This window comes from Artibeus jamaicensis, unplaced genomic scaffold (assembly GCF_021234435.1).
Source record: "Artibeus jamaicensis isolate MK-2021 breed Jamaican fruit bat unplaced genomic scaffold, CSHL_Jam_final contig_585, whole genome shotgun sequence".
NCBI lineage: Eukaryota > Metazoa > Chordata > Mammalia > Chiroptera > Phyllostomidae > Artibeus > Artibeus jamaicensis.
Window position 1 is genome coordinate 2,203,380 of NW_026521894.1, and position 15,799 is coordinate 2,219,178.

At 38.7% G+C, this 15,799-nt stretch overlaps 1 protein-coding gene across 1 annotated transcript in view; it reads left to right on the forward strand.

Moving 5' to 3' along the window:
- The first annotated feature begins 2,521 nt into the window (after nt 1-2,521).
- Nucleotides 2,522-15,799, forward strand: part of ZW10 (zw10 kinetochore protein) — a 36,586-nt gene continuing 23,308 nt past the window's right edge. Inside the window, exons 1-7 of the mRNA XM_037151325.2 lie at nt 2,522-2,707; nt 4,509-4,643; nt 10,248-10,349; nt 10,531-10,608; nt 10,758-10,917; nt 12,206-12,358; nt 12,960-13,151. Of these exons, the coding sequence (XP_037007220.2) occupies nt 2,603-2,707; nt 4,509-4,643; nt 10,248-10,349; nt 10,531-10,608; nt 10,758-10,917; nt 12,206-12,358; nt 12,960-13,151 (925 nt within the window). The 5' untranslated portion in view covers nt 2,522-2,602. The remainder of the gene's footprint in view (nt 2,708-4,508; nt 4,644-10,247; nt 10,350-10,530; nt 10,609-10,757; nt 10,918-12,205; nt 12,359-12,959; nt 13,152-15,799) is intronic.

Here is a 15,799-nt window from a genome sequence, read left to right on the forward strand (position 1 = left end):
GAAAACAGCCATGACTCATGTGTGGGAGCCATAATAAGTCAGGGGAAATCTTTTCAGATGTTGCTCCTTATTTCCTTGACTTTCCTTTATGAGCCCTTTCTTGATGATTCGTGAAGATCCGTGAGTTGGGAGACATATAAACCATGATAAGTATGAATTATGAAGGAGATCAGGTTAGTGAGGAAAAACAGAACCTATTCGTCTATTAATTTTTTAATTTATTCATATATCCATTCATACCTGCATGCATTGACCGTGTGTAGGAATCTCATTCCATTCCACATGCCCTTTCTTCCCTTGCCTTAGCCTAACTCTGGCTCTTCCCTGCCTTCTCCTGGAACCCTGAGGAATGGTCCTTAGTTTATCCAGTGGCCCAGGGAGAGGAGGAGCTTCTGTAGTTGTGTTTGCAGTTTCCAGTGGCTCTGTTTCCTAGAGGAAGATCCCAGAACCTCAACCTCATAGTGACACTTTCTTCCATTCTCAGATCAGATTCCCTCCTACTGTGAAACCTTCATGATTTAATCAGAGACTGGAGCTCCTCCTCCGCCCTTTGTACCTTTCTCAGTGGTGGATTAAGTTTCAAGGCTTGTTAGTTGCCTCGGTTCAGGGACCTTCCAAGCCCTGCACGTAATTTTGTACAATATTTGTTTTTTTATGTTCTCTTCCTTAAAGAGTCCTCCTCCTTCCAGCAACTGTATGAGACTTAGGTCCCACAAAATATGGATCCATCTCTCATCTACCTCCAAAATAGTAATGATTATATTTTCCTGGGATTATTTATTTACATGTTTTGGATTCCCAGCCTAGCACGATGTCTGCCATATAGTAGTTGCTCAACAAATATGTAATACATGTTTTCAGGAACTTTGTCTTCAGGTCCTTCTTTCTCACTGTGAGAAAGGAAAGTAAGGAGCAAGGAAAATTCCTGGGCAAGTGAAATAGGGAAACTGAGAGAAGAAAAATCAAACAAAGCCAAACAATTTAAGCAATTTACAGCCAGCTGGTGAATGGAAAGACCTTACCTCCCCTAACCAAGGACACTTGAAAGCAAATGTTTTATACCTCTCCTCCCTAACCAGAGAATACATGGCTTCATAAGCCATAAACCACAGGTGCCAGGGAAGAGAGGAATGCTACTGCAAATGGAGAAGTAACACCAGAACAAAGCGATCCATGGAGCTTGGGAATAGGAAGTGGCAGGACTCCTTTTCAGCTCCCCTTAATTCCTAGGGAAAGGGCACGTTTTTTGCTTCCCCTCGGAATTTCCCCTTCCAGATTCCCACGTTTCCCCTATATAGACTTGCTTAATTCAACGGGAAGGTGGATGTTAGAGTTTTTACCTGCCACGTTCTTAGATTGCTGGCCTCTGATATTAATAAAAGCACAATTATAATCCAATCCCTGTCTCTGCTTTTTGACTGAGCAGTGACAGGCAGCCTGAGTTTCAGACTTGGTTTCAACTGGGCATTTATTAGTAGTAGTATTTAGAATTCAAAGTGAGACTGTCGTGTCTGCCAAATAGAAGTTGATTTGGTTTTCTATGGAGAGCAGCTTCCTAGGATGTTATGCCTGTCCTTTGTGCTTCCTGTCTCAACCTCCATTTCATTTCCCTTGTTCATGTCACAGGAAGCTGCCCTTGCCTCACTAGAATAAGCAGATTGTCCCACAGACACTTAAAATTGACAAGGACCTTAGGATCAGCATCTACTTGGAGTCAACCCTCAAAGACAAATTAAAAAAATTAAAGATAACATTTTAACTAAAGCAGTACATAGTTTTTTTGCAGAAAAACAAAATTAGAATAAATTGGTATACATTCTTTACTTCTATATGTGTATTTATATTTGTTTTTTTAAAAAAGGAATCATACTGTACATACGTTGCGATCATTTTTCAGTATGTAACATTTAAATAATGAAGCAATTTTAAAAGCTTATTCTAGAATTCATTTATATTCTGATCAAAAGTGCTGAGTATCTTGTTCTAGTCCACACAATGCTGTTATTGGTACCTAGATAATACAAACATACAATGTGTTATGTAGATGTAATATATGTATAGTTGTATGTACAAGAATGTGGTCATGTATATATGTACATACGTAGATATAATATAACTATGCAGTATAAACAGCAAGTATCGGCAGACACTTATAAGGAGGTGACACCACTTCTTTGCACAACTCTAGAGGGCACTATTCATTTATACTTTCATAGTCAATGCGGGCCCATTAGAGAGAATATTGAATGAAAAAGTTCAAGATAGGCCTGTCAGATCTTCTTACCTAGATACATTTCATAGATACGCGTTTTAAAATTTAGAAAAGTTCAGTTAGGACTGGTGGGAAAAAATATCGTCAACAGCTACTGAAGAAAATGCGTTTCCCAAGTTTGCCCACTACGAGACGCCGTGGAGATTCCAAGCCCGTAGAGTGGCGGTGCCTGCTGGGAGTTGTAGTGCAGCTGTCGTTCTCTGTGTGGCGGTCTGGAGCCCGAGAGACTCCGTTTCCCGGCAGGCCGCGTTCGGAGGCAGCTGGCGGGACTGGAGCTGCCGCGCTGGCTCGGGGAGAGTAAACTAGTGTTCCTGGGTTCCTGTTGTAGTCATGGCTTCCTTCGTGACGGAAATTCTGGCACACTCGGGGAGTCTGGAGAAGGAGGATCTGGGAACTCGGATCAGCCATCTGACCCGGCGGGTGGAGGAAATCAAGGTGCAGTTGGGGCAGCCGTTGCCTGACTAAAATGGGATGCGGGATCCCTGTGAGACGGGAAGGGGCGGAGAGGACGCCGAGAGCTGACCGAGTGGGTCTGACCAAAGTCAGGTGTGAGCTGGGGAGGAAGAATAAGGGGCGGGAAGACTTGAAGTCTGTGGGTTGAGGAGGGAGCTCGGAGGGAAGCTCAGATCAGGGTTGGGGACCGAGGAGGCCTGGGACGGTGGAAAGGAAGGGGTGGTGGCTGGGGGAATGTTGGGGAGACCTGGCGTCGGGGGAGAGGAGAGAGACTGAGGAGACGCACAGAGCTGGGAGCTGGGATTGGAAGATGTCCAGGGAGGGAGCATTTGAGAGGGACAGGAATGAGGACAGGGCTCCTCCCCATCCGTAAGGGCTTGTTTCCTCCGCCCACTCTTCTTGTACAATTTGTAGATGAATATAATAGCTTTGGGAGGATTGTACCATCCTCCTTCCCGAAACTTCTCTTGTTAAAACCCATCAGTATGTTTATTAAACTCTCTTCTACATTTCCCAGGCCGTTGAGGCAGTGCCGAGTGTTGAAAACATGCGAATGGCACTTACATGGACCCTGTTTTGAGACTGATACAGAAACAAAAGGCACATAGCCACACACAATTCCTTGTGTATTGCTGTTACTATCTTGCCAGTATTTGCCCACATCTTTGTTCCTTTCGTATAAAATTAGGTGTACCGCATACGTCTGGATTTAAGGAAACAGGTTTGACATTGTACCATAAAGGCATGAAATGGTTTTATTTTACAAAAATAGTTTGCGAAATTTTAAGTATTCATGTCATTGGCATCTCTTTTTTAACGTGGCTTTAGAATTTTTCACCACTTTTATGTGATGGAGTGAGATCCAATTATTAATCTACTTTAGCGTGGCTCCTTTCCGTATGTTTGGGACCTGACTTACCCTTTCTCATGAGTTTCTTTTTCTAACTGGAATCTTCAGCCAGATGATAATTACTTTCTGTACTGCAAGCAGGTCCACTTTTTTTCCCCCTGGTTCTCAGATTTACATATGTTGCCATTTCTGCTTATATTACCTGTAGTATTTTTACCCATTTTTCAGGTTTCATCTTAAATGTTTCCTGCGTGAAAAATTTCCCCATTTTCTGTCAGGCAGAAGTGACGTCTTTTTCATTTCTCCTGGAGGACATTAATTCTCTTGTTCTATTACATTTCTGTATTCTGATTACTTAAGTGTATACTGTCTTCCCTACCTAAAAGGAACTTATTTCTGGGCAAGCATAATTTAATCTCGTATCTTCCAAAGCATTGACTAATTCAGTGAAAAGTATTCCATAACTTGTTTATTAAATTATTTTGAATTAAAGGAGATGAAACTCATCAATTTAGGGTTATAAAATTAGGCCTTCAATTTTATAAGCAAGAAAACAGAAATTCATACATTGAATGAGGCATACAGATTATGGATTTAATTTATCCACTTTTTTCTATTAGCTATATGCTTTAATTTGGTGGCTATAATCTGAGCTGATAATAGTTAAACATGAAAACATCTGGCTTTGCCTTTTTCTTTTCCAGCATTTGTATAACTCTTGGGCACTGTTGAGATTTGTTGATCATTGACTTTTTGCACCCTAATCATGTTATGGGGCCTTTAACAGTAGGAGAAATGTGTTTTTCAAGGAAACCCATTGCCTTGGAGGGAAAGTGAAAGGGTATGGTGACTGGCAAGAAGGCTCCAACATGGAAGACATGTGTTTTTAACTGAGCTCCCAACACATCTCTTTGGTATTATTCTGTCTTACAGGGTGAGGTGTGCAGTATGATCAGCAAGAAGTACAGTGAATTCCTGCCTAGCATGCAAAGTGCACAGGACCTGGTTGCCCAAGTGGATAAGCTATCTGATGATATTGATCTACTGAAATCCAGGATAGAGAGTGAGGTAAGAATAGTTTGTTATATTGAGTAGGTTTGTAGGGAGACCGTGAAGCTTTCTGATTCCTAGGATAATTCATTTCTGTACAACTTTTCAAGGCCTCATTTTTTTAATTGGTAAATGGAAGTTGAATTAGACGATTTTAGGGTGACTTTCAACCTTAAAATAGGACTCTTTTTCAAAAATATAATTAAGAAACTTTCTTTTTATGGTAACATTTTATTTTTTAGCTATAATAATAATGTCTTACATTTGACTATGACTATAAGTCTCAAGATTTTTTTGTCCTCATAATAAAATGAAAACATGAAACTTAGACTGGATCATTTGGCCTCTTGTTTTGTCACTTCTTAGTTTAAAATATTTGAATCTGATAATGGCCAGCATTCTCTTCTGTCTGCATCTGGCCTTAACAAATTCACACTTTCGTGCATTCTTTGTCTTTTAGCCCTATTCTGGAAAATTGGCTTGGTTTGCCAATGACAGACACTCTGCTTCCTGTATAAAGCCACTTTTTCTGGACACAGAGAATCCTTGCCCATTTTGTACCGTGTCACTTTGGAACTAGTGCTTGCTAAAGTTCTTTCAAAAGTCTGGCAGATTTTAAGAATGTTTACCGTGTTTGCCAGAGTTCTGAAATCACAATAAAAAGTAAGCCAGTCTGGAAACAAATGTCTGCTTTATAATTTTAAAAACATTTTTCACTTCTATTACCTCAGCAACATTTTTCCCTGCAGTTTCCTTTTAAGAAAAACAGGCAGTTGAAAGAAATCAAACCAACACCAGAGGTTTAAACAGTCCAATCTTAGGTATCTTCTACATCTATTTCTAAGTTATCACTTAGGGCCCATTGACCTTCAAAATCAGGATGCTGAGGTAACCTAAAAGGTCCTTAAGAAAAGACACCAACTCTTTTCTCTTTGATAGTCACCAAAGAAGGAAAGTGAATGGATGTGTTTTCAAAAGTTCTGTATAGAATTTGAATCACGAGTAGGGAAACCACTAGTTTACCTAGAAAAATCTATTTAATAGCCAGTTTACTACTCATTCTGATTGAAGGTTTTAATAAAAACAAATCTATTATTCTACGACTTTGGCACAGTTCAAGTAATATTTTCAGTATGAGTTTATATGATCAATAAGTTAATAGTGCAATCTTAGATAATTCTTTCAGAAGTAAAGTGTTTGCAACAAGAGATTAATGGGCTCTATACCTTTCACTGGCCAGATTATGGCTAGTGAAATTTACTCAGTTCTGTTTGTTGTATTTTGAAAAACAGCTGGTCTAGATGAGAAGATCCAGGCCTGAACTCCACACCATCTGAAGAACAGTGAAAGAAGCTAAGGGTGTTTAGCCTTAGTAAGAAACATTTTCAAGATTTGAAGCCCTGTTTCATGGGAGAGGGATTCAAATTTATGGCTAGAGGAGAAGAATTAGATTCAGTAAGTGGATATTGGGGTTTATTTAGTACTTGGTGTATTTATTTAACATCTACAAGGTTCCAGTGTGATAGTTGCAGAACTAGACATTTTTTTTAAATGTGAATCTTATACCTGCTATAGATAAGTAAAATATTGTGTGATGCATACTAAATAGGAATAATCCAGTTAGAGAGAAGGGATGTAGCTAAGGATGGTTTTCTCTAGGAAATAGAGTCTGAACCAAAACCTGAAGTGATAGATAATTAGACAAAACAGGAAGGCCGAGTGTTTTAGTTAGGCAGAGGGGACAGCATTGCAGAGGCGTGGAGGTAGTGGATAGCTGTCACTTTTAGAGAGCTGCAAGTATTCATCTGACCATGCTTAGGGAGTTCTGTGGGAAGGAACATGACATGAGATTAGAAAGGTAAGCAAGGACCTTGTGTGTCAGTTGGAGTAGTGTGGTTGTTGTCTTGATGGGACTATGGAAGCAATGGAGGATTTTAAGCAAGGAGTGACATCAGATTCGAATTTTAGGAATCCCATTTTGTTTGCAGTTTAAAGAAAGAATGTGAGGGAAATGAGAGTGGGAAATGAGAAAACAGTTAAAGTAATCAGGCAAGACCAGATGGTGACCTGCTCCAAAGTCAGTGGCAATGGGGGTAGAAAAGAATGGACGAATGTGGCAGACTCCGGCCAGCAGAATCTGCGTGTTGTGACTGAAGACGAAAACAAATGCATAGACTGCAGCAATCCTGTGGCGAAAAAGGGAAGGTATGGTACTCTCTTAAGATGAGAGCCCTGCTGCCACTTCTCTCAAGAGGAGAGTGCCCCAGCCCTTGCCTGGACAGGCTTTTATTGTTTTTCTCAGGTCTTACATCAGAGAAGGATTTATTATTTATTACATAGAATATCGTTGTCTACATTTTAGTTATAATCAAAGAAATTAAAATAACAAATGTAGAAGGGAAAGATGGTGAGCTGATTAGCTCTGTCCTTGGGAAAATTCACACAGGTTTTGGAAATAACCTTCAAGATAGACAATACACATCTGCTCTTTCAGACCAGGGTGATGGAGTTTTAGCAAGAGCAAGCCATAACAGTCCGTATGCATTTTCTAGGCCTGATTCCCACAGGAAAACCCGGTTTGAGGGTCTGGCTCCTGCCCACCACATCACTCCTGTAGGTTTTCCACAGAGAGCTGAGTCACATTTGCCTGATTTAAAACAAACCGGTTCTCTACAGATGAATCCTAGTGACATTGAAGAGATAGAATCTTCGGGACTTTTGATGTGGGGAGTGAAAGATGGGGAATCAAGGATAAGGGGGACTTGGTCATTGATGTGCCATTCAATGGAATAGAGAATCTAGAGAAGGAGTAGGTTTTTGTAGGGGAAATGAGTTTAAATATGGCTTACTTAAGGGATATGCAAATAAAGCTGCATAGTTGGGTTGTATTAAGATGGAGAGTAGACTGTTGGAGAGAGAGAGAGAAAATGTGAGGGAGCAGGAGTAAACAAACTTGAAATGCAATGGCTCAAACAAGAAATAATTTTTTAAAAGCTTTTACTTTTAGAGAGGGGAAGGGACGGAAAAAGAGAGGGAAACATTGATAAGAGAAACATCGATCTATTGCGTGCCCCCTGCCAGAGTCCTGGCCCACAACCCAGGCATCAAACCTGCCCTGACTGGGAATCAAACTGGTGATTTCGGTTCCTGGTAGGGTGCTCAAACCACTGAGCAACATCAGGGCAGATAAATTTTTTAAAAAATTACAGTAGTCTAAGCTAGCAGGCTGATTCTAAAACCTAGGGCCTAGCTACTTTAGTAGTGTGTGTCAAGAACTGTGAAGGGAATCTGAGGTTTTAACCTATTTCCAAGTGAGCAGGTTGGCCTGCTACTGTTTCTTGGATACTGTTAGAAGCCACGAGACTCCTTGGGTGTCAGATGAAGGACAGTTTATTATTCACAGCAGTAGCCAGAGTATGAGCATTTTTGCAGGATCCTGAGCCCCAGTTCCTGAAGGGTAATGCGTAGTGGATTACATTATAGAAGAGAACTGAGTTTAGGGAACCTGAATATCCTATAATGGGTAGTAAGCATGCCTGCTTTTTGTTTTGGAAGGAAACATCATCCCTCTTTTCCAAGTTGTTTACTTCACAAACATCCTTGAAAAGATAGTCTAGAACTAAAGACAGTTATTCCTTACATGCAAGTGTAGAAATGTCAGAGACCCTAACGACTTGTCTCTCAACAGTGTAGTGCAGCGGAATTGGCAGCTTCTGGTGGGTTGTTGGAAACAGAGGCTCTCAGGCCCATCCCAGATCTACTGAATCAGAATCTGCACTTTAATACGATTCACCAGGTGTTATGTATATACTTTACAGTTTGAGAAGCACTACTCTAGGATTTTGTTGTTTGTGTGATTGAAGTTGGTTTTTCCCTATGTGTAGATTATAGCTAGAGGTTAAAGGCAAAGAGAACACACAGAGGAGGCACATATATTTTCTTAAGATCCAGACTTGGAAATGGTGCTCATCACTCCTGCTTATATTCCACCGGTACCCTCTTAGACACCTGGTCACAGCCAGTTGTGAGCGATGCTAGAACATTTAGTCTAGTTGGGTAGCCATGTGCTGTAACTGTGGGAGGGTGGGAGTGAACAGCTTGCACAGCACCCCATCCATACACGTTTGGAAGTTAGGGAAATGATGTGGACTTGAGATAGCCCGGTACTGTTTCATGGATGCTGTTTGAAGCCATGAGACTCCTTGGGTGTGCGATGAAGGGTAGTTTATTATTCAGAATAGAAATTGAAGCCATAGCAATGGGTGAGATTGCCCAGAGAGAATGTATGGTGCAGGGTTTCTCAACCTAGGCACTGTTGATATTTGGGGCTGGGTAATTCTTTGTTGTGGGACCTATCCTGTACATTGTAAGATATTTAGCAGTATCCCTGCTCTATACTCACTAGATGCCAGAACTCCTTCAGTTTTGACAAGCCCAAATGTCTCCAGACATTGCCAAATGTCCTTGGATAGAGAGACGAAAAAAACAGTTTATTTTTTGAGAACCACTGGTTCAGAGTAAAAAGGCCAGGGAGAAAGGAATATCAATGTATATGAAGTAGCCACAGGGGAAATGAAGCTTGCAAAAGTCAGAAGGAAAGGCTAAAGGAAAGGAGGAAAATCAATAGAGAATGGTGTCATTGCACTAAAGGAAGAAAAGTAACAGTGTACTGATAAATAGTTAAAATTGATGATACGTACTTTGGATTTAGCAACAAAGAGTTGATTGGCACCAACTGTTTTAGAATAGTTTTGGTGTAATGGTGGGGATAGAAACCAGATCATTGTGGGTTATAGAGTGAATGAGAGGTGAGAAAATCAAAACAGTGAGTATGGATCACTCTTGTAAGAAACTTGCTTGTGACAAGGAAGAATGAAATAAGGTAGCTACTAAGCAATAGGATGGTTGCTAAGGTAGAGGAAATTTTTTCTTAAAGATGGGGGAAATTTTAACATACTTAAATCTGATGGGAGGAGCCATGTAATAATCGATATTACAAAATCCCTGAAAAGGTGAGACAGAATGGAAGGTGGATTCTGACTCATCATAAGAAAATCTTAATAGAGCTGTGCTGCCTGTGGAATGAGTCGGCACTGGGGATGCCCTTCTCGTAATCTAAGTGGATGGGCTCTCTGATGATTGATAACGGTTTAAACTAAGAATAGATGGTGACCCAAGGATATTATGGTGATAGGGATGGGCATTCCTGCAAGGATGAGGGTTTGGACTAAGTAGACCATTTAAGGTCCCTTCCTACTACATCCCAATCTTAACCCACATTTCAATTCCAACATGAGTTATATTCATCTAATAAAGCTTATTGATTAGCTATGAGTGTTTTATTTCTTTTTACAGTTTTTTTCAATTAATTAATTTTTAGAGAGAGGAAGGGAGGGAAAAAGTGAGGGAGAGAAACATCTGTGTGTAGTTGCCTCTCAAACACCCCCTACTGGGGACCCGGCCCACAACCCAGGCACATGCCCTGACTGGGAATCGAACCAGTGACTCTTTGGTTTGCAGGCCAGCATTTAATCCACTGAGCCACACCAGCCAGGACTAAGTGTTTTATTTTTTACATGTAGTATAGCTTAAAAGTATACTTGTCTTTGATGTGTAAATTAGGTCCGCCGGGATCTTCATGTATCAACTGCTGAATTTACAGACTTGAAGCAACAGTTGGAAAGAGACTCAGTAGTCCTAAGTCTGCTTAAACAGCTACAAGAGGTTAGTAACTTCAAACTTTAGTATTTTGGTGGTGAGAAAGGTTCTTTTTTCCCCTATTGGTCTCATTAAATGTGTATTCCTTGACTACATGGTATTTTTAATAATTTAAAAATAAGCATACAGACTTGAAATAATAGGATGTATAAAATAAAATACCTAGTAACTATGCTTATTTTTTCAGTTTTCTACAGCTATTGAAGAATATAATTGTGCATTAGCAGAGAAGAAGTATGTCACTGCTGCTCAACATCTAGAAGAGGTATTCAGTGCTTTCTCCAAAGCATGGACAATTAGTACTATGCTTGTTTTTAGTAAATTTTATCTCCCTTGTATTATCAGTATATAAATGTATTTTAATTGTCCCGAGTCCAGAAGGAATATTTAACAATGATTCCATTTCACTACCAGGCACAGAAATACTTGAAGTTATTAAAAGCCAGAAAATGCTTTGATTTAAAAATCTTGAAATCTCTTAGCATGGAGCTCACGATACAAAAACAGAACATACTTTATCACCTTGGCGAAGAGTGGCAGAAGCTGATCGTATGGAAGTTCCCACCATCAAAAGGTGCTGCTGACCTCAGGTGGACTGCTTTGCTTAATCTGCCTGAACCAATTGACCTCTGAATATATTCTAAACATTTTGTATTAAGGTTTCATTTGTTAACCTTGCAGGTCTATACTGAGTTCTCATATTAGGCAAAATGCTTGTTAGGACTGATTTATCTGGGTCTCTTAAGTGTCCTCACTGTACTGCCCTTACATCTGTCTTTCTGTTCCTTTCAGTAGGAAGGAGCAGAGAAGAGTGAAGATGATTGAGTGGGCGGGGTCTTGTGGTGAAGGGTATGATAAAAGAGATGGTAGCAATTTAAGACCATACAAAGTTTCCATTTGATAGTAGGATGATCTGTTCCAAGAGCCCTAATCCCAACAGTTTATCTTGGGTAGAAAGCTTAAAGAATCTGTTTAGATATTGTCTCTTTTGCTGAGGAAAGAAGACGGGGGATCAAAAAGATGGGTTTGGCTTAATTTTTCTCAGTCCTTGGGGTAAAATGGGAGCAATCATGAGGTGGGGGTGCTTTGCAAGATGAAGAAATAGGGTAACTCTGGCCCCGGCATTTATTTATACTACTTAGCTCTTGGTCTGCCTGCCACCCATGCCTGAACCCTCTTTGTTGTGTTGTTTGCACAGAATGAAACTCCTGAGAATATATGTAAAGGGTGTGCTGTTAAACCTGTTATATATAATTTCTAACACTGAATCTTAAAATTTAGTCTTTTTCAGGGGGAACCTCACAGTCTCTCCTTGTTCCCTTTTCAATGTCCACTTTGGCCTCCTCATACTCATACATTAGATATGTATGTGTGTACACACACACCAACACACATATTTGTTTTAGGTATTTGAAAGGAAATAATATGGAAAATTTTAAGTTCGACTTCTAAGCAGACTAAAATTATGAGAAAATGGCAGATATATTCTTTGTTATAATGCACCCTTCCTGTTATGTTTGTTTGGCAGGCTGTTCTCTTTACTCGGTAAGAAAGAACAAAAAAGAGGATGTCTTAAGTGAAACTAGGGTGTTTCATTTTTTGCCTTCATTCAGTGTTTCAGTACATATTTAATAAACATTTATTGTAGGCATGTCATCTTTTGCACTTAGTTTGAACATGATAAAAAAAGTAGTTTCTTGTTTTAAAGTGATATCAAGGACATAGTTAATATTTGATTGCATTGAAAGTGTATTATAATAAAACATATTTAGGAATATTAGTAGAGAATGGACTGTGAAGAATAGAAGTGGGAATATCTTATTTTGCTGAGACAGCTGATATTTTTTTTCTCTTTTTCTCAGATACCAGCAACTTGGAATCTTGCCTGCAAACAGAACTTCATTTATGCACTGGACAGTCTCACAGTGAAGAGAAGACTCCTGTGCCACCAACCAGTTCTGTCCTCTTGGCATTTTCTATTCTTGGAGAGCTACATACTAAACTTAAATTATTTGGTAAGGCACACTACGTTGTTTCATTTACTGGTGTTAAAGTAATGACAGTAAAAAAGTTATAGAATATCCTCTGGATAACATTGATGATGGATCATAGGGTTTGGCCTCATGATTCATCAAATGGAATTGTCATATATTAGTCTTTTTACTATGGGCTTAGATACTTTTATTTTCTTTTTAAACTAGCTGTTGCTGTTTATCTGACTTTTTGAATAATTAAAAAATTTGTAGATAATCTGGGAAACTTCCGTGGGAAAACCTGCAGTAAATAGTGTGTGGTATGTAATGTCATAATAATATGTATTTTTAAAATTAATTTTAGAGAAAGAGAAAGAGAAACATCAGTTTGTTTTTCCACTTATTTATGCTTTCTTTGGTTGATTCTTGAGTGTGTGCTGACCAGGGATTGAACCCACAAACCTTGGTGTATCAGGATGATGCTCCAACCAACATAGCTACCTGGCCAGGACATTTTATTTATATTATAAATAAGAAATGTTTTTATTTATTTTTGGTTAGATTCAAATATCTTGGCTTTTGATAGGTTTTATATAAAAGTTTCTTCTAGTGATTTTTGATGAGTGTTCATGTAATTTTTCAGGTCAAATGTTGCTGAAGTATATCCTTAGGCCTCTGGCATCTTGCCCTTCCCTTTATGCTGTGGTAGAAAGCCAGCCTAATATCATTATCATTCGTTTTGAGTCTATGATGACTGACATGGAACATCCGTCGCCATCTGAAGTTTTTGCCAAGGTCAAGCTGGTTCTGGAGGTGCTCCAGAAACATCTTCTAGGTGTGTATCTCCAAAATATAAAAGCAGTGCTCTTGTATTTTGGAAAAATCATTATGGTTTTTGAAAGTAAATATTACTTCAAACTAGATAAAAATGCTCCCGATCTGAATGTACAGAGGATCAAAGGTGAGTAGGTTATGTCACTGGAACAAAGTTACCTTCTTATTTCTTGGTCTACTTGGTATTCCTTCTCTGCCCTATATTGACAAGTAGGGTTGACAGTGGTACTCCAGATTCTGTATTTGTAACATTTAGTTGAATTCTAGGATGCCCTTCTCGCACGTAATTTCTAGTAAACATCACATTTTGGGACTCTTGCTTTTATTATAGGAGAAATAGAGATGAACTAAGTGCTGTTTTACATATTTCAGTGGGAAGGTACCTTAATTTGACATAACCTAGATTTAACATAGGAAGTGAATTACATCCAGCTCAGACCATTATTTAGATCTTTATATATTCACACTTGAAATAGCCAGTTTCTTTGTTGCTTAAATCATTTTTTGGTTGTCATACAATTAGAAATAAAGTTTCTCCTAGTGTTTTATTTCAGTTTTGGGTTTGTTTGTTTGACTTACCTTCTTTTTGCTTTTTTTAGTTGTATATTTAATAGTGAAATCACGTGTTCTCGTGTGGAGAAAATAAAAAAGAAATTTTGCTATTGTTCATATGCTTTCCTGGCAGTCATGTAGTTTATTTAGGGAATAAATGTGCAAGGAATGCTTTCTAATTTTGATAGTAGCAGAGAAGAAAAAAATCATAAGGCTTGTATAAATTACCAAAGTCCAGGGTAGTTTTTTTGTTGCTTCACTTGTCTGAGCCAAATCATAATACTGTGGGAGCATTTGTGCTCTCATTCTCAGTTCTGTGGTTCTTATAGCAGAGCCAGAGGCCATTATTTCACAGCCTTTGAGTATTTCACTACATTGAGCTTAATGTAGTGGAAATCCTGTGCCATACACAGTGCGAATTGCTGCTTTTCCATCTACCACTTACTTGTACTTGATGTTTTTGTAGTTAGCATTAATATTTGCTAAATTTTATTTGATACAATTTTGCAATGTATTTACTATTCTTCATTTGAGTGCATAATGATAACCATGCACTCTTTAAAAATAAAATCTTTTTAAAGATTTAATTTATTTTTAGAGAGAGGGGAAGGGAAGGGAAGGGGAGAGAGAAAGAGAGAGAAACAAAGAAAAAGATCAGTGTGTACTTTTCTCTCTCATGCCCCCAACTGGGAACCTGGCCCACAACCCAGGCATGTGCCCTGATCAGGAATCGAACTGGTGAACTTTCAGTTTGCAGGCCAGCACTCAATCCACTGAGCCACACCAGCCAGGGCAATAGCCATGTTTCCTTATAGTTCAATCTAAGTTGGTGATGATACTGTTGTATAGAATAGGGCCAGAGGGGACAGGTGTTTTGGGGAATTCCAGTAGAAACTGCTTTACAGTTTGACACCAGTTCATTAAATTAATTAGTACTCAGTCTCATTTTATTAGTAAGTTTTCTTAGTACCTAGGATATTCAGAAAAGCAGTGTTGCTAGACACTCTTCTAATATATCTTTATGCATTTTAGGCTTTAGTTTCCCCTTCTGGCTCAGAGAACATTGCCTTTGGCAAAGAAAAGGATGGCCAGGCACCTCGAGTTTAGGAATTCTGTGGTCCCTTTGATACTCATCAAGCATCATTCCCTTAATCTTCTTGCCCTAAATGTAATCTGGAGATATTTAGTCTCCTTAGTTCTTGTTGGAATACTCTTTCTTTGAATTTTAGCTGTTCTGAAATTTCATAAAGGCTTTTACCCATCCTTTTACATTTGAATATGTACTTTTTCTCTTTTATATTTTCCTTATTATTAAACTTTATTATACCATCAATAAAAGAGCTTTTAAAAGATGAGAATGCTTTAAAAAAAAAATTTAAAAGCCCTGGCTGGTGTAGCTCAGTGGATTGAGCGCGGGCCTGCGAACCAGACGATCGCGGTTCGATTCCCAGTCAGGGCACATACCGGGGTTGCAGGTCGGTCCCCTGCAGGCCAGTTCCCAGCAGGGGACGCATGAAAGGCAACCATACATTGATGTTTCTCTCCCTCTCTCCTTTTCCCCCTTCCCCTCTAAAGATAAATAAATAAAAAATCTTAAAAAACATTAAAAAAAAAAAGATGAGAATGAAAAAATCTCTTGGAAAGAATTTGGCAAATGTATAAAAAGCTGTAAAATGTTTGTATCTTTTAAACCAGGATTTCAGTTTCTAGCATTTGGCCCTAGAAGTCTGAAATACATAAAACCATTTATGTATGAGGATGTTCATTACAATGTTACTTACAATACTGAAATACTGGAAAGTAATGAAATCTTTAAGAGGGAAATGATTAGATTACTTAGTTATATAGTAGACCACTTTGCATAGTTATATTACACTTTATTCCTTTTTTTAAAGGTAAAGGTGATTTTTAAAACTAACTGCTTTTAAGAAGCCAGCAATAATCATTGTCTTAAAGGATTAAAAACTGTTTCCATTAATATCAGTTATGTCAATGATGTACACTATCGTAAATATGCTTTAACTTTGTTTTAGGTGTTATAGCTGGTGCAAAGAAGAGGAAATAAAATGAGTATAATATGAAAATAAAAAGAGATTA